Source organism: Ambystoma mexicanum, chromosome 8 (assembly GCF_040938575.1).
Source record: "Ambystoma mexicanum isolate Mex_15411 chromosome 8, UKY_AmexF1_1, whole genome shotgun sequence".
Classification (NCBI taxonomy): Eukaryota; Metazoa; Chordata; class Amphibia; order Caudata; family Ambystomatidae; genus Ambystoma; species Ambystoma mexicanum.
In genome coordinates, this window is record NC_090929.1 from 1,156,940,470 (window position 1) to 1,156,955,595 (window position 15,126).

Genomic DNA, 15,126 nt, shown 5'->3' on the forward strand with positions numbered 1-15,126 from the left:
GGGGAGTGTGGGAGAGGATGAGGCATGGTGCGGGAGGGTGATGGAGGGTTCAGGGTGGGAAGGGCTGTCGAAAAGATTGAAGTACAGAAGGATTTCAATGATTTTTGTTAAGTCCTCATGTATTTATCCAATATTGCGATGGCATTGTGTTTTGTATTTGAAGTTATATTGGGTTAGCCCTGGTACGGACAAGAGTATGGGTGCTTTTTAATACGTATTTAGTTTTATTATGAATAATCATATTTTCTGATTCATTGTACCATGGATGGACATTGAGACTTCTCTGAGGCTTTAAGAGATGTGCCATCTTTTCTTTTTTATATTATGGACCTTCCGACTACACATTTTGAATATATAAAAATAAAAAATCTGCTGAGAAATTGAAGTCTGTGGCAAAACCTGCCTGCCTCTCACCATCGAATTTCATGTAAACCACACAATGTCAGGCAAAAAAAAAAGAAATGTAATGAAACATTAAATTGCACTACAGCTACTGATTTTCAGTCAATGGAAAAGCACAAAAATCTTGTTTTTTAAGCATAAAAAGTGTATGAGGCTTTAAGAAAGTGGCATGCGTGATGGGATTTGGATGGATTAATTGAATGCCTAACTATACTGTGATTACCAAAATTGGATTGCTGGAGACCTTTCAGTTGCTGGATGGATTTAGCAAAAAATGTCCCCCAAAAAATATCAAGAACTGTCTTCTCCAAACTCGAAATCTTGTTATATGGTTCAAACATACTTAGGAAAAACAAAAAAGCAGTTTTGGGCCTACTCAAATTCATTTTCTCACAACAACAAAAAAAGGGACTTCGATTGAATACTCGTAGCACAAAAAACGCTGGACAGTTGGCCACAAATCAGCATAGGGAATCCTTTTTTTTGGAATTGTGTCATTCTGTCCAGCAGTTTTAAAAGAAATCTGTGGAGAATGGGGTGATCCAAGTCCTAAAGAACATTTATATATCACCCATTGTGCATTAATGCACTGAAGCTTTTCTGAAATGAAAAACCGGAAAAAAAGAAATTGGCTCAAAACGATATTTGGAGGCAAAACGAGCAGCTACACATTAGGGTAGGTGTTGGCAGGGTGAAAGAGGAGCCTTTTCTTAGGCAGATCATGTTAGTCTGACCACAGGAGTCCTGATGGATTCCCAAAGGAATGTTGCAATTTGCGCTCAGCAAAGAAAATGTGTCACGCAAACCAGCGGATAAAGAGGTTGATATAAAGAGGATTTGCATTGTTGGGGGCAATAGGAAGAAAACAGGGTGCACATGATAAATGACAGTGGGGATGGGGGAAGACAAATGATTGGGTGTTTTCTCATTAACGTGGTAACCAGGAAATTGAAGGGAAGGGGCAAAAAGAAGGGGGCATAAATCAGTGGCCAATGCTATTTTAGTAGTATTGGTGCATTGTTGAGAACTAGCCACTGCAAAAGATCACTGCGGTTGGTATCTGGTTATTTACAAGTGGGTTGGAAATGGGCCTCTGTCATAAGTGTGAGGACCATCGCTATTGTGTCACGCTTTTTGTGGTGAATAATGGTGGATCATGGACAGTGGCCATCGCAGTATTTGAGAAGATACAGCATAACAAAACCCTTGGAAATCAGTGGAAAAAAACTTTACTTAGGACAGAGTAAAGATGATCTGATTGATCGCAACAAATCCCATGCAATTGAGCTTGTTAGGGAAATGATGACAAACTTCAATCTGAGCCCCCAACTCATTGTTTAGCCCAGAAGCACATGCATGAAGTCATGGCAGGGCTCAACAATGGGATAAACGACATCCTGGGGGTAATCTACGGCAGGGGACTAAGAGTTAACATTATCAATACTTCACAGACCCATCGAATTTCATGGGCTTTGTTGCAATGAATGGAATCATCTCAACTATCTTAACTAAAGACACACACACACACACACACACACATGCGCGCACACAAACACACACCCACCCACCCACACACCCACCCACACACCCACCCTTTCTTATGAGGCTAGGAAGGTGAGGCCACTACCCAATAGTCCCCTTAGGGGTGGTAAAATGCGGGCGGACCTCATAGGGAGGGACTTCCCACCTGGGGATAAGGACATCCACCTGGGGAAAATCCTCCATACCATTGTATCACATAAACCCCTACCCTCATGGTCATCCTATTCCCCCACCATTGATAGTGGGACTATGTGTTACTGTAAATCCATGACTGACGAATACATAACATACTGGGACGAAGAAGGACATGGCAGGCATATGGAGTGACCATAAGCAAAGCCAACCAAGTATTGTGACACAGTGACTCACTGGAGGCATGAAGAGGGCCAAAAAGACTTTCTCAGATGGTGTTGACGTTACACGAGAGCAGAGTCAACAGTATAAACAAGAAAACAAGAATGGACTCATGATCTCTCACTGCAGAAGCCAGGAATACGTGAACACAGGAAATTTGAACTGAGAACGCTGCAGCCAGAGTCACATCTCTGCAGGAGGGAGAGAGGAAGGACAGGAAGTTGCCAGAGTGTCCTGAGAGCCGGCATGGAAACAACTCACTTGGTGGTGGCATGACCGCTAGAAGATGGTCCGCTGGGTCCAGAAACAATGCTGAGACCATGAGCATGCCGCAGAGATGTGCAGGAAACGAGAAGGATAAGATGACCCCCGGAAAAACCAGAGCCATGTCCCCAAGGCACCACAGGTAACAGGAATGGGGAGGAAGACTGGATTGGGTCTGGGAAGAGGCCCAGCTCAAGCAAAGTGCATTGGGAGTCATCTCCTTCGTTGCAGTGGCCAAACCCATACCAGTGATAAATTAGAGTCCTCTCCCTCATTACAGTGGCTCAATCAATACCACTGTTCAAATAGCCTTGATAAAGATTTACAAGAAAGATACAGAGAAACCTGGAAAAGATATTTACCATCCAGATATTAAAAGGAAGCTAAATATGACTGAGATGTTCTACTTCCTGGAAATAGTTGAAGAGACTGATCCAAGTTTTCTGCAACAGTGCTGAGAATCCACTGTGGAGAAACTTTATAAAGGAACCAGGGGAAGGGAGTCATTCCAGTGGCCCCTGTTTGAAGGGACATTGAAAGAAGCACTGCTGCTATACAAACTGAAGCAAGACACCAGGAGAAGGTAGTCATTCTCCTGGTGAAGGTGACACAAACTTTACTTTAGTTAAAGACTTATGTTTAAAGGGTCTGGGTAAAATGTATTGGTTTCTGATGGAGGACGCAGCAGATTTAATTTGGATGGACATTCTGACAATTCACTAAAGTTTTCCTGGTTTGAGGCAGGGCAAGTGCATTAGAAGTAGAGAGAGATTGGTTTCTTGTTAAGTTACAGAATAAATGATTGTAGCCACAAGCATGACCCCTCCTTTTCAGTCTTCATCTTTGGCACCCTCACAACACGCAGATATAACACAAAGCATCTTTTCATAATTGGGAGCAGAAGAAAAATAAATATCTTATTTGAATGCCGCTTATCGGTTGGGTCTCCACAATTTTCCGGTCTGATACCATTTGCCCACTTGTGCAATACGAGTATGATCCACTAAAAGGATGGATTTTTAAAAGTATCAATTGATAGGGAGTAAGCTTGATGAAATGGGTTGGATGATTATAGAGAATTGGACACTGTTCCGTTCATGTATACTTCAGGGGATTCTGTAAGGAGTTGAATGTCTTTTGTAAATATAACGTATGACGTGAAACACGTTCACTCCCTGTTGACTTACTCAGGACAATAAAGAAACAGTGATTTGTATGTCATTTACTTGCATGTTTTGCATTGTAAATTTACTTTCTATGAAGAATAGAAAAATGGTCCATTATCAATGCTTAGCAAAACAGTTTGGGACTCACGCATCAATTTCATGAACATTAATAGATCAAATTTGGACAACTGATCGAGTGCAGGAGTTATTTGGCACATCAATGGTTTCGTGATATAGCCAAAACAACCTACATTTCAAAATATGTTTTTATGGATATTACATTATTAATCTGTACAATTTGTTTGTTTATTTATTTGTATAGCGCTCTTGACCCAGGGGTATATGTGCGCTTTGAGCATCAGGTTACAGGCAACAATAGGGAGCAATGGTACAACAATAGTGTGGCATACAAGGTTGACAAGAAGGCAGTTAGTGCATAGATAGTGATAGGCAAACACAATAAGAGGCATTTGAACATTGGGTGTGCATACATAGATGGTTAGTTATTTGTTGAGTAACCAGGTGATGACCTTAGTTCTGAAGGGTTGGAAGGTAGGTGTGGATTTGATATCCAGTGGAATGGTGTTCCAGAGTTGTGAGGACAGAACTGGGAAGCTGGATCCACCAGCTCTTTTGAGGGAGTATTTGGGCACCGTCAGTTGTTGTGTGTTAGATGATCTAGTGGTTCTAGTGTTCTGTCTTAATGTGAATTTGTTAGTGAGATAGGGCGGGGCTAAGTGGTTAAGAGCTTTGTATGTAAGGCATATGGTTTTTAAATCTATTTTTTGTTGGATGGAGAGCCATTTACAAGCAATTCTTGTGGTGGAGATATGTTCTCTTCTGGGAAGATTTAGGGCTGCAATTATACAATTATACTTAGTAATATGTTATTAGGGTTCCCGAATATCTCAAGGACAACACATTACATGTCACACACAGCAAGATAAATACGAAGAAAAAAAATCAATATATATGTGTGACTAGTTTTAAATTGTATAATAATTGATGAATTTGTATGTTTGGGTTACATTAGTTACTAAGCAAAGAAAACGATCCAAAATACTAGGCTCCTAATGAGTCAGTAAAACCTCAGAAACGCCAGATCTTCCAAATATGTTGTCATGCAAGGGATGGGACGATCTAGCACACCCCCATCATGTGTGTGAAGCTACATGTTTCTTAATTCACAAAGTGCCTCTGAATGTGCACCTCATGGAGCACATTGAGCCCATGGCTCTGTTCCCAGGGGGGCAACTGTGCAAAGCTGGGAAGTTGAGGGGGGCATTGCTGTGCATTTCAAATAGCATTCCAAATTCACAAACTGGACAAGCCGAAAACCAACACTTACCTCCATACCCGCTTGGAACAGGTGCAGGGGGAGGCAGAATGCAGGAGAGGGTCACTTCTGTGCAAATCGTGCATCTTTTTAAGTGGAAGAGCAACAGTATGAACTGCTGCTGTCGCGCTTGCCTTTCCATCTCTCAAATGAATAGAAATGTTCTGTTTTCAGCCTTTCACAATGAAAGACACAAGTGTGTGCTGGAAGCTGATCCCAGATTACTGTCAGGACCATGTTCCTAATGTATGCAGCATCAGTTCCACTGCCACATTGTCACCAGAAACATGTGTTACCTTTTGGACTAAGGTGACATCTGATTTACTTGCAATCCCAATCTGCTGCTCTTTTTGTACTGTGTGATTTTTATGGATCAGCCCAAAATAATAAGATGCTGCAAGTCAAGGGGAACTCAATCGGGAGTGGTTGCAATGCCTACACTTCAGTCTTGTAAACTCCAGTTCTTGCTTCTAGGTAGCAGCACATGTTTTCCTGTGAAATAAGATTTAAACAGAAGGGTATCTCAAATGCCACTGGAACTTTCCCATCCCCCTTAAGCACTCTCTTGTGCGCCCCCTCCCTTCTAAAGAAGCCCTTGGATGATCCTTCCTCTCTGGCTATTGCCTGATCTCCATCACTCCTTTCCTGGTCAAACTCTTGGAAAAGCTGGCAATCTCCCAGCTTAATCTACATACTGAATCTGTTTGTTGCCTCCATGACCAACAGTGTGGCTTCAGAGCTGACGGAAGCATTGAAACTGCTCTCCTGAACACCTGTGAAGACTTGCTCTCCAATCTTGACTCTAATCTCCTTTCTGTCCTCATTATCCTCGATCTATCCTCTGCTTTTGACATGGTCAACCATGCCATCCTGCTCAATCACCTCCACGACAACCTTGGTATTACTGATCAGGCCCTGGCCTGGTTGACCTCCTTTCTCACCGACCAACCCTCTTAGGTCCAACTGGGGTCTCTCTTCTGTTCTATCTCTCTCTCTACTTGTGGTGTTCCCCAGGGGTCTAACCTCTCTCCCTGGCTCTCCAACTAGTAGCTGGGATCTCTTGCCCACTACATTGCTACTTTGTGCTCCAATTTTCAATGTTATGCAGATGACACTCAGCTCTCTTTCAGGCTCCCCTCAGCCACCTCTGCTTCTTCTCTCATACCAGACTGTCTGGCCTCAATTCAGGAATGGTGTGCCACCAATGATCTCTGCCTTAAATGCCAGTAAGTCTGAGAGCCTCCTCATTGAAACACCACTCCCTCCTTTCCCCTCTCTCTTTGGCTGCCCACTCTGGGCTCTCTTCCTGCTCCTTCCTGTGAGGCTAAGAACCTGGGTGTCATCTTCGAATTCACCTTCTCCTTCTCGCCTCACATCTCTGCCGTCTCTAAGAAGTCAAACTATCAGCTGCACCTCCTCATAGGTATTCTTCCTTTTCTCATTTTCCCCCAGAAGTTCACTGTCTCCAGAGCTCTGGTCCTCTCTAGGCTGGACTATTGCAACAGCCTCTTTCTAAATCTTCCTGCCTCTACTCTTCAACCTTTACAACTTATCCAGAACAGGACTGCGAGGCTTATCCTTGCCCTCAAGCCCGTGGATCGTATCTCTGCAGCTCTGAAATATCTTCAATGGCTCCCTCTGGCTGCAAGGATCAAGTTCAAGACCCTCTGCATCGTCTACATGGCTTTCTGGGGCCTGGGAGCGCTCCACCTCCACCTTTCTCTTCCAAAACATCTTCCTTCTCGAGCTCTCCGCTCATCCGCCTCCAACTCTCTGAGGGTCAGACGCTTCTCCAAGCAGAGAGTTGAGGGCAAATCTATCTCCTCGGCTGGGGCCTCCATCAGGAACAGCCTCCCTGCCTCTCTCAAGCTTGAGCAGAACCACCCCTAGTTCCGGAAACAACTCAAGACCTTCCTTTTCGCTTCGGTCTCTCGTCCACTCCCCTGCTGATGCACTTGACAGCTCCGTGCACGGGTCCCCTGGTCACCCTGTCAACTCGGGCCCAGGCTCCTGCATGTCCAGTTGCCCTCGCATTGTCTCCGGGCACCCCAGCATGTAAGGGTCTGTATCTGCAACCCTACAGTCCCTTCTCTCTGTACTTATGAGCCACCCGCTGGCTGCACTTGTGAGTTAACTGCACTTCCCCCTTTGCCTCCCCCCTGGCACTTCTCCTATTCCATCTTCCCCACACTTGCATGATCTGAATGACACAAGGCCTAGTAAGATTGTTATTTTGTCCTCCCTTTTTTCCTCCTCCTTGTCTTGTTGCACCTTGAAACACTTGTGTGCAGGCATGTTATAAATGCCACATCATATCATATAAACAGGTGAGACAGATGTACATGTCATCTCTAGTGCCCTCCCCCTCAACTCTACCATACTGGAAGAACAGCAAGAGAGCACTTTGTGTGACACCACATATCGTCCCAATACCGCATTGAAGATATGAGAGTCTTATGCACTCAGACAAACGCATCGAATGTACCCTCACACTGACGTGGTGGAAGGATGTCTGCATACACCACTGAACATAGAAGAGATATAAGTGAAATCGGACCAGAGTAAAGAGGCATCATGAAGAGAAGACACTAAGACGCACTGAAACGAGAAACAAACACTTAAAGAATGAAGATGCAATTGAAGTGACAAGAAAAACATGTATGCAAATGCAAAGAAATTATATACACTAAGAGGATACTAAGAAGAGACTCCGCAAATGTAGAAATACACAGAAACGCAAGGTAGATGAGACATATAGTAACTTGCTGCAGGAGAAAATATAATGCAAGTAAAGCAGCCATTATGGAAAGATGCACGTCGACTGTATACATAATAAGCAAGAAGCCTTGAGGGGAGAGACTAGAAATGTAGAGCTGACAGGCGCTGGAAAAACAGCTTTGTGCGAAGAATAAAGAATATCTGTTTGGTTTGAGATCAAGGATTCTACATCAAGAGGCAACTGCAAGGCACAAGGGGAGTCAAAGAGGATAAGATACATACGCATAACATATTTCTCTTAGATTAAGTGAAGGAGAAAACATTTGCAAATGCCAAGTATTGAACAATTAAAGATGCAGAAAGCATATGCAAGACAGAGCAACCAAGTCTGCAGAGGCCAATGGCAGTAATAGCACCCAGCTTAGTTGGATTAAATAGCACTAAATAAAAGGTTGAAATGTACAAAATCATTGTCTCCTCACAAATGATGGAAGTCTGGAAAACGAGGCCTATTCATCAATCTCCAACTGAAGATACTGATGTATATGTACTCCCTTAAAAGGCCCAAGGAAGAGAACATTCAGCAAGGTCAACTACAGAGTAAAAGCCTTGGCTTAGTGCCTAATTGATGAGAGATGATAGGCTAATTGACCAAGTGGGCAGTGGTCTGATGTTCCCCGCACCTGGGTTTCATTTTGCTTACGTGCTCCTAATGAGCTGAATGTCCAAGGTTGGGAGAGAATGCCAACCAATCATGAGGGCCTATGCAGGTGTGTACCAATCTGTTGCTGTTATTCTGTTATTAAACTGTATTATACACAGTAACAGGTAGTTCAAGGCGTGCCTACCTGACCAGGAGCAGCCAATTAGGCTACTAACATAAATAAAGTATAGGTATATATGGTCCCTTAACCAATCCCTCCTTTTGATAGGTTTTTACTGTTTGCCACGTAGGATGACATCAAAGCGGACGTACATCAAGGTATAAAGACTTTGTGTAATTGAAATGTAGATGAGTGAGTGAGCTGCAATCTGTTTGTTCACCAGGTTTCCCTACTTTATTTGAGCTGATAATAAAGTAATATGTCGCCATATTCTTTGTGTCTGTCCGGTTATTTGGGTCTGAGATCGTTTATTGGTAATTTCATGCGGCACTTGGAACGCTTCAGGTGCGAATACACACAGGTGTGTGAAACTATGTTTAAAATAAATATATATTTGACTCAGAATGGGATTAAAAGCAATCGCTCCGTAAGAGTATGGTTGTGTTACTGATCTTTACCAATAAATGCCAAATAGGGAGATGTTTCGGTCACTACTGACCGACTGCAGAAACATTTGATGAACCACAGAAATGATGGTCCACCTATGCAAACAATGCCTTAGTTACTGAGGATATACAATTGCAGAGCAGACATAAGAATGATTGAAGGCCTACCTTAACGTGTCCGTTCAGCGAGCTGGGGCATTTCTTGTTTTCTGAATGGATACCATTGACATGGACATCTACAGGAGTCAGGCCAGGAGGTGGTGAGGGAGGAGTCTGACCATAATGAGGTACTCCCGACAGCAGGATGCTTGTTAAAGTGGCCTGGGCAGCAGCTGGTAACATTAGGTGTGGAATTGCAGAAAAACCTAGAAAAAATGTTATTGGCAGAAACCTGTAAATCAGACAACATATCACAAGCAGCAAAATGTTATCTTAAAGGACTTGCACAGCTCGTAAACTAAACACTGTTTTTTCTGTTATTTTGTGCATAAATTGCTGATTAGATAGATCACTATTTTTAATAATAACTCAGAAACAACATTATAGCTTGGAGTTAACATAGCATAAATATAGTATGTATTCCCTTAGTTGGTAGGTGAATAGGTCAAGTACAAATGCACCATTTATGGTAATGCTACAACTTTAAAATGTAAGCGTAATATGTGGAAAACAATGGAAACAGAAATTGACATCCTTTCAAAGTATAGAAGGACACTCACTCCTCAAAGATACGACTGTTGATATAAACACCATGACAGGAGATTAAACTGAGGATAAACACAGATGTCTGTTGAAAGAGGGTAGGAAATCTTGGAGAAGTCCCATGCACCCGAAACTCACTCCTCCTAAATCCATGACTATCAACTCCACTCTCGAAGCTAGTGCCCAAGTTAAATACATTGCTGCAAAAATGCCCAAAATTAGAGACTCTCCTGACCTTCCTCACCCTCCCTCTGCCTTCTCTACCATCATCCTCTGCCTCCATCTCCCACTTAAGTCACACTAATACTAGGGGTTTATGGAATAGTAGATTTAAGTATTCAGCCCAATAGTTGGACAAGTAGTCAGCTGGAGCCAAATAGTTGCCTTTTTAATAAATAAATGTACGTAGACAAGAAAAACACGTAAATGAAACACACCTTAAAATATGTACATCCATTTTGTACTGAATTTCTCTTTTTTGTCGTCTACAGAAGATGTTTGTGTACACCATGGAAGGACTATATTATCAGAAAATAAACTGTTCAATAAGAATACACTTTGTATTTTTGTGCATTCATGGGTGTCACTTGTTGGCCAGCACCCAAGTAACTAAGACTAGCCCAAAATGTAGTATGTATGTATGCAATCACTGGGGTTTGGGGGAGGGGGTTGGAGTAAAGGGAGAAGGAGAAGAACAAAAGAAGCGGCTATCATACTAGCCCTGACAACATTTCAGATAGTGCTGAAGGGGAGAGGGAGGAGAAAAAGCGGGAGAGGGAGGGGGGAGGAGACAAACAAGCTGCTATCAAACAGGTCAGGAGACATTAGTGGCAGAGTAAGAGCTATTGACAATAAGGAGGGGAGGGGGTGGGAAGGATAATGAGTCAGACAAGCAGCTACATTAGACAACAATTGAGGTAGTGCCAGAATTTAACAATGGGTGAGTGGCAGGGTTGGAGTGGGAGTAGGAGAAGGACAAAACAAGCGACTATCATAATAGGCAAGATGATATTTCAGATAGTGCTGGAGGGGTGGGGGGTAAACAAGTAAGGGAAGGGAAAGGAGAAAAAATGTGATGCTATCATACTAGGTCCGGGACAATTCTGATAGAGTAAGTGCATAGAAAAAAGTAAGGGGGGGAAGGGAGAGGAGGAAAGAGCAGAGAATAAAACAGTGGAAAAGAGCAGTGAAGCAGAGGGGAGAGCGAATACAGTTGCAGGGGTCAGTAAAACACAATGTTGCTGGGAACAGAACATGTGAGCAAGGATTCAAGATGAAGATGGGCACAGCATGGTTCAGGGCCACCCTGAGTAAGTGATCCAGGGGAGGTTCAACATGAGAGTTGAGAAGGTGAAGCAACAAAGTCAATGTGTCCACAAAGTCGAATCCAATCATTGGAAACAGGTCGGTGATGGTGAAACCATAGTGAATCAAGATAACTCCAACTGTGGTTATGGAGAAGGGGGGGTGGAAGAAGGGATGGGGGAAGGGGTAGGCAGGAAAGGAGAGATCAGGTAAAGCAGGGTGGGGGGGGGCAAAGCAGGATGTGGGGCCAGAGAAGGACAATGGACATCAAGGGGGACCAGGGAGGGGGTGTAGGGGACAACATACATCACGGGGGACCAGGGAGGAGGTGGGGGGGACAACAGACATCACGGGGGACCAGGGGGAGGTGGGGGCATCAAGCAGTGATAGAAGTCTACCAAAATAGTAGTGGAACTGTGACTCTGGTGGGGGAGAGAGGAAGGATAGGAGCAGCGTGCAAGACATTTTTCAAGGGTTGAAGTCCTGCTGGCTGACAGCCAATTGAACTGAAATAGATATCAGTTTATGTATAACTGAAATCCGGTGGTCAAGTGGAGAAGTGCGCTTTAACTTCATAAAGAACTGTTCCAGAATGGTGAAAATGGTTGCAAAAAGTAGTGGAGCTGTTAACAGTAAAACATGAAATTTGTGGAACACTGCTCCTGACCATTCCTGCTCACTTCGACCACTGGAAACAAGGCAAAAAAAATTGGAAGCTTGCCAGACCTGTATTGTGGTTTCATTCATTTTGATTGATACTGAAGTACCTTTGCAAGATCAGATTAAAAAGTGTAGAATACCTGGGAGGGGTCTGGTGGGACATTGTGAAAATGTGTGACAATCCTCAAAGCCCAGTTCTTTAACACAATTTGAAATAGTCCTTCCTTTGAATTCAATACATAAGTAAATAAGCACTGACGTAGTATCGTGGCATTGGACCAGGTGAGGCCCGATTTTATCAGCAATTTATTGCAAGAGGTGTAATGGATAGTAAAATAAATGTAGTGGTCTCATTGTTCAGATAGTACCACATGGCGCCATTTTCCACATAGGTCGGGCAGGATATCATCACAAATAAATCCTTGTTGCTCCTCATCTCATCTTCAGGTCAGAATTGCCTCAATGCATTGTCTCTTATGTGTACATAAACTTATTCCAAATGGACTCCTTCTCCTTCCAGGCAAACAGGCACACACAGGAAAATGACTATCAAAGTTGCTTTGGCATGGAAGAAATCACAGAGTCCAAAGAGACCCAGTGTCTGTCCATCTTAGCTACATTGACTGTGACTATGTCGTATGAACAAGCAATATTATACCCCCTATAAGTTAAATTGAATGTATTGACATTAGGAACGGCTGTCCTAGATGGAATGTTATGGACTCAGGTGATATTTATATGTTTTGTACAGTCCTCCGGAACTGGTGGCAGGAGGTTGCATTATTCATCAACTCTGTTTAGGAGGTTGATTTTCCTTTTGAGTCAGTAACAATTCTATTTAGAATGCACACGTTAGTGGCCTTTGTGAAATGGATCCAGAGACTAACGTTTGCCATCCTAATAGTAGTCCAGGGCTGATTTATTTATTTATTTATTTATTTTGGGGGGGTTATTTTGTCACTTGAGCATTTTCGCACTTAAATGGTGGTCTATCCTAGCCTCAGGTCATTCATGATCCTTATTAGTACTCCGGTGATGAGGACGGAATCGTGATGTAATTGGCCTGAAATCCCTGTTCATTTGCATTTGTCCAGGGGCTACGGAAGAAGCCCGTCTGTCATGAAAGAGACTTATTTGGCTTTGTCCCTTGGAACATGTGCAGGATGTGAAGAAAAGGAAAGCAATAGCAATCCAAAAAAATCACAGAAACCTGTCCTTTTATTCTCCATTCGGATCCATTATTGCGTCAGATCTTGTATTCTGCAGATATTGTATAGGCAAAGAGAGCACCAGCCAAGCACCATTCACATAGAGGCACACACACTGGTACTAGTCATTTTACCGTGAGAATGAGGTTGGGCTTATGGAACATTCTCTGAGAAGGTCATACACACTCTTGATGGAACACTGTTAAGACTGAATGAACTCTTCCAAATTCAGTCACTCATTTTATTCTTTTTAATTTCCTTAAATTTCGAAATTGTAAAGCTAGTACAGACCTGTTGCACTCGACGTGTTGGGCAGAGATGTCGTCCATAAAGTAGGGCTGTGGGTACCACTGGGGCTGTGAAGAGGACTTAACGAACTGTTCAGGGCATTCAACAGTGAGTTGGGAGCCGTCGACGTGTTTACAGATAGGGCATTGGGACACAAAAGGCCTGTAAAATGACATAACAAACAAGCGCGTTACTTTCAGTAATTACAGGTGTTGTCTTGCTGCTAAAATACATAGGATGTCGGAACACATGGGGCCTCATTACGACCCAGGCGGTAAGGGGTTAACGGAGCCGTAAAAGGTGGCGGTGCCGTTAACCCCTTACCACCTAATTACGAGGTCCCTTTGCGGGTCCCTACCTTAACGGCTGGTTTTACCAGCCGTTAAGGATAAGGATTGGACCCGCAAAGGCACCTTGGAGGTAATTACGGTACCGCAATTTGCGGTACCGTAATTACCACCTTCCCCATTTCCATTGAGCCCTATGGGGGCAAAAATGGGAATGGGGAAGGGCCAATGGTGAATGGGGAATTACCGCTCGCCAACCTTGGAATGGGTGGTAATTCCACCATTCACCATGGCGGAATCGGTAAAATACCAGCGGTAACCATGGCGCTACTAGTTCATTAGGTCGTTTCGCGGGACACGGTCCATGAGGTGTCAAGGATAGCAATTCGATGTATGTAAAGAGCACACTATTCGCCCAATTTGGGCATCTACACGAGTGTAAAACAGCAGGCATAAAAGCAAATTGAGAACAGAAGCAAAACAAGAACATCCAAGGTGAACAGAATTGGGAGTCTATTATGGGCTGGTCTAACCATAGAAAGTTGCAGGGTGGGTTCACCTTGGAGATCTCGCCAGAGCAATCCCGTTAAGGGAGAAAGGTGAACACGTGTGAGGGCCTGGAAAATCCTTGTGTCTCAATTATTATGTATGCACCTTTAGAAACGAAAACTTCAGATGAGAAATTGGAGTCGTTGGATGAGGTCCTACGGACATTCCCAACGTTTGTAGACTTAACGTTTTTGCTGTTTGAGAGCGGGAAGAACCCGAAGGTTGCCATTCCTAACTTTTGTAAATGTAATGTTGAGGTTTTTTCCACTGATAGATGACAAGTTAATAGGAGTTGGGCATCTCCCCATAGTTGGTTGTTGGGGCGAGAAAGACGGACGTGGATGTAAGGAAGCATTAGCGGACAACCGAACTCCGGCATGTTAAGAGCATTGGCTCGGCCATCTGCATTCAGCCTGTGGGGAACAATTTCAAATACTGGAAGAGCGACTCAACTCTTCAAGCTTTGGAGATTATAGATGGCGTACCATGAAATTGCGATATCACATACATCAGCAAAAAGCGGGAGGAATTGGGCATGAACCTCTATCTCAAAATGTCACATTTTCAATAAGTATTTTCAGATTTGAATATTCATTTCTAGAATTGCATGTGTAATTCGAAATGGAATTGATGCACACATTCTGTTATTACGAAAACGTCATTTTAAATACAAGCGCTATTTATGCCAAATCGTATGGAAAATTACGAAGCGAGGGGTGCACAGTATTAAGCAATATGTTAACCTAAATTGATGCAAAACCTCAGAAAATGTACCTAGTCCAGTGAGTCCCAGTCCTGATGATGTCAAAATATCCAGTCCAGGGCATGACAACCCAACTGGGCAAGGCACTGCGGAGGGATTTGCTGACATGGGAATGCCACTACTTTCAAGTCCCAGGAGGTATTTTCTTGCTTCATACATATTTAAGGCATTTCTTTCAACACTTTTTACAATCACAGACTGAAAAATGAAAAGGAAATGTTAAACGCAAATCGTCATTGGAGTCATACAAGTTTTCTAGTAGTATTATACAGACATATTTTATAGAGATTACGATGAGGAGTTTCTGCAGAA

The 15,126-nt window shown here is 43.2% G+C and overlaps 1 protein-coding gene across 2 annotated transcripts in view; it reads right to left on the bottom strand.

Moving 5' to 3' along the window:
- Positions 1-15,126, bottom strand: part of BICC1 (BicC family RNA binding protein 1) — a 1,115,336-nt gene that overhangs the window by 106,768 nt on the left and 993,442 nt on the right. For both annotated transcript variants that reach the window (XM_069611226.1, XM_069611225.1), the window contains 3 exons: positions 14,826-15,012; positions 13,219-13,377; positions 9,221-9,417 (listed from right to left, as the gene is read on the bottom strand). In XM_069611226.1, the coding sequence (XP_069467327.1) occupies positions 9,221-9,417; positions 13,219-13,377; positions 14,826-15,012 (543 nt within the window). The remainder of the gene's footprint in view (positions 1-9,220; positions 9,418-13,218; positions 13,378-14,825; positions 15,013-15,126) is intronic.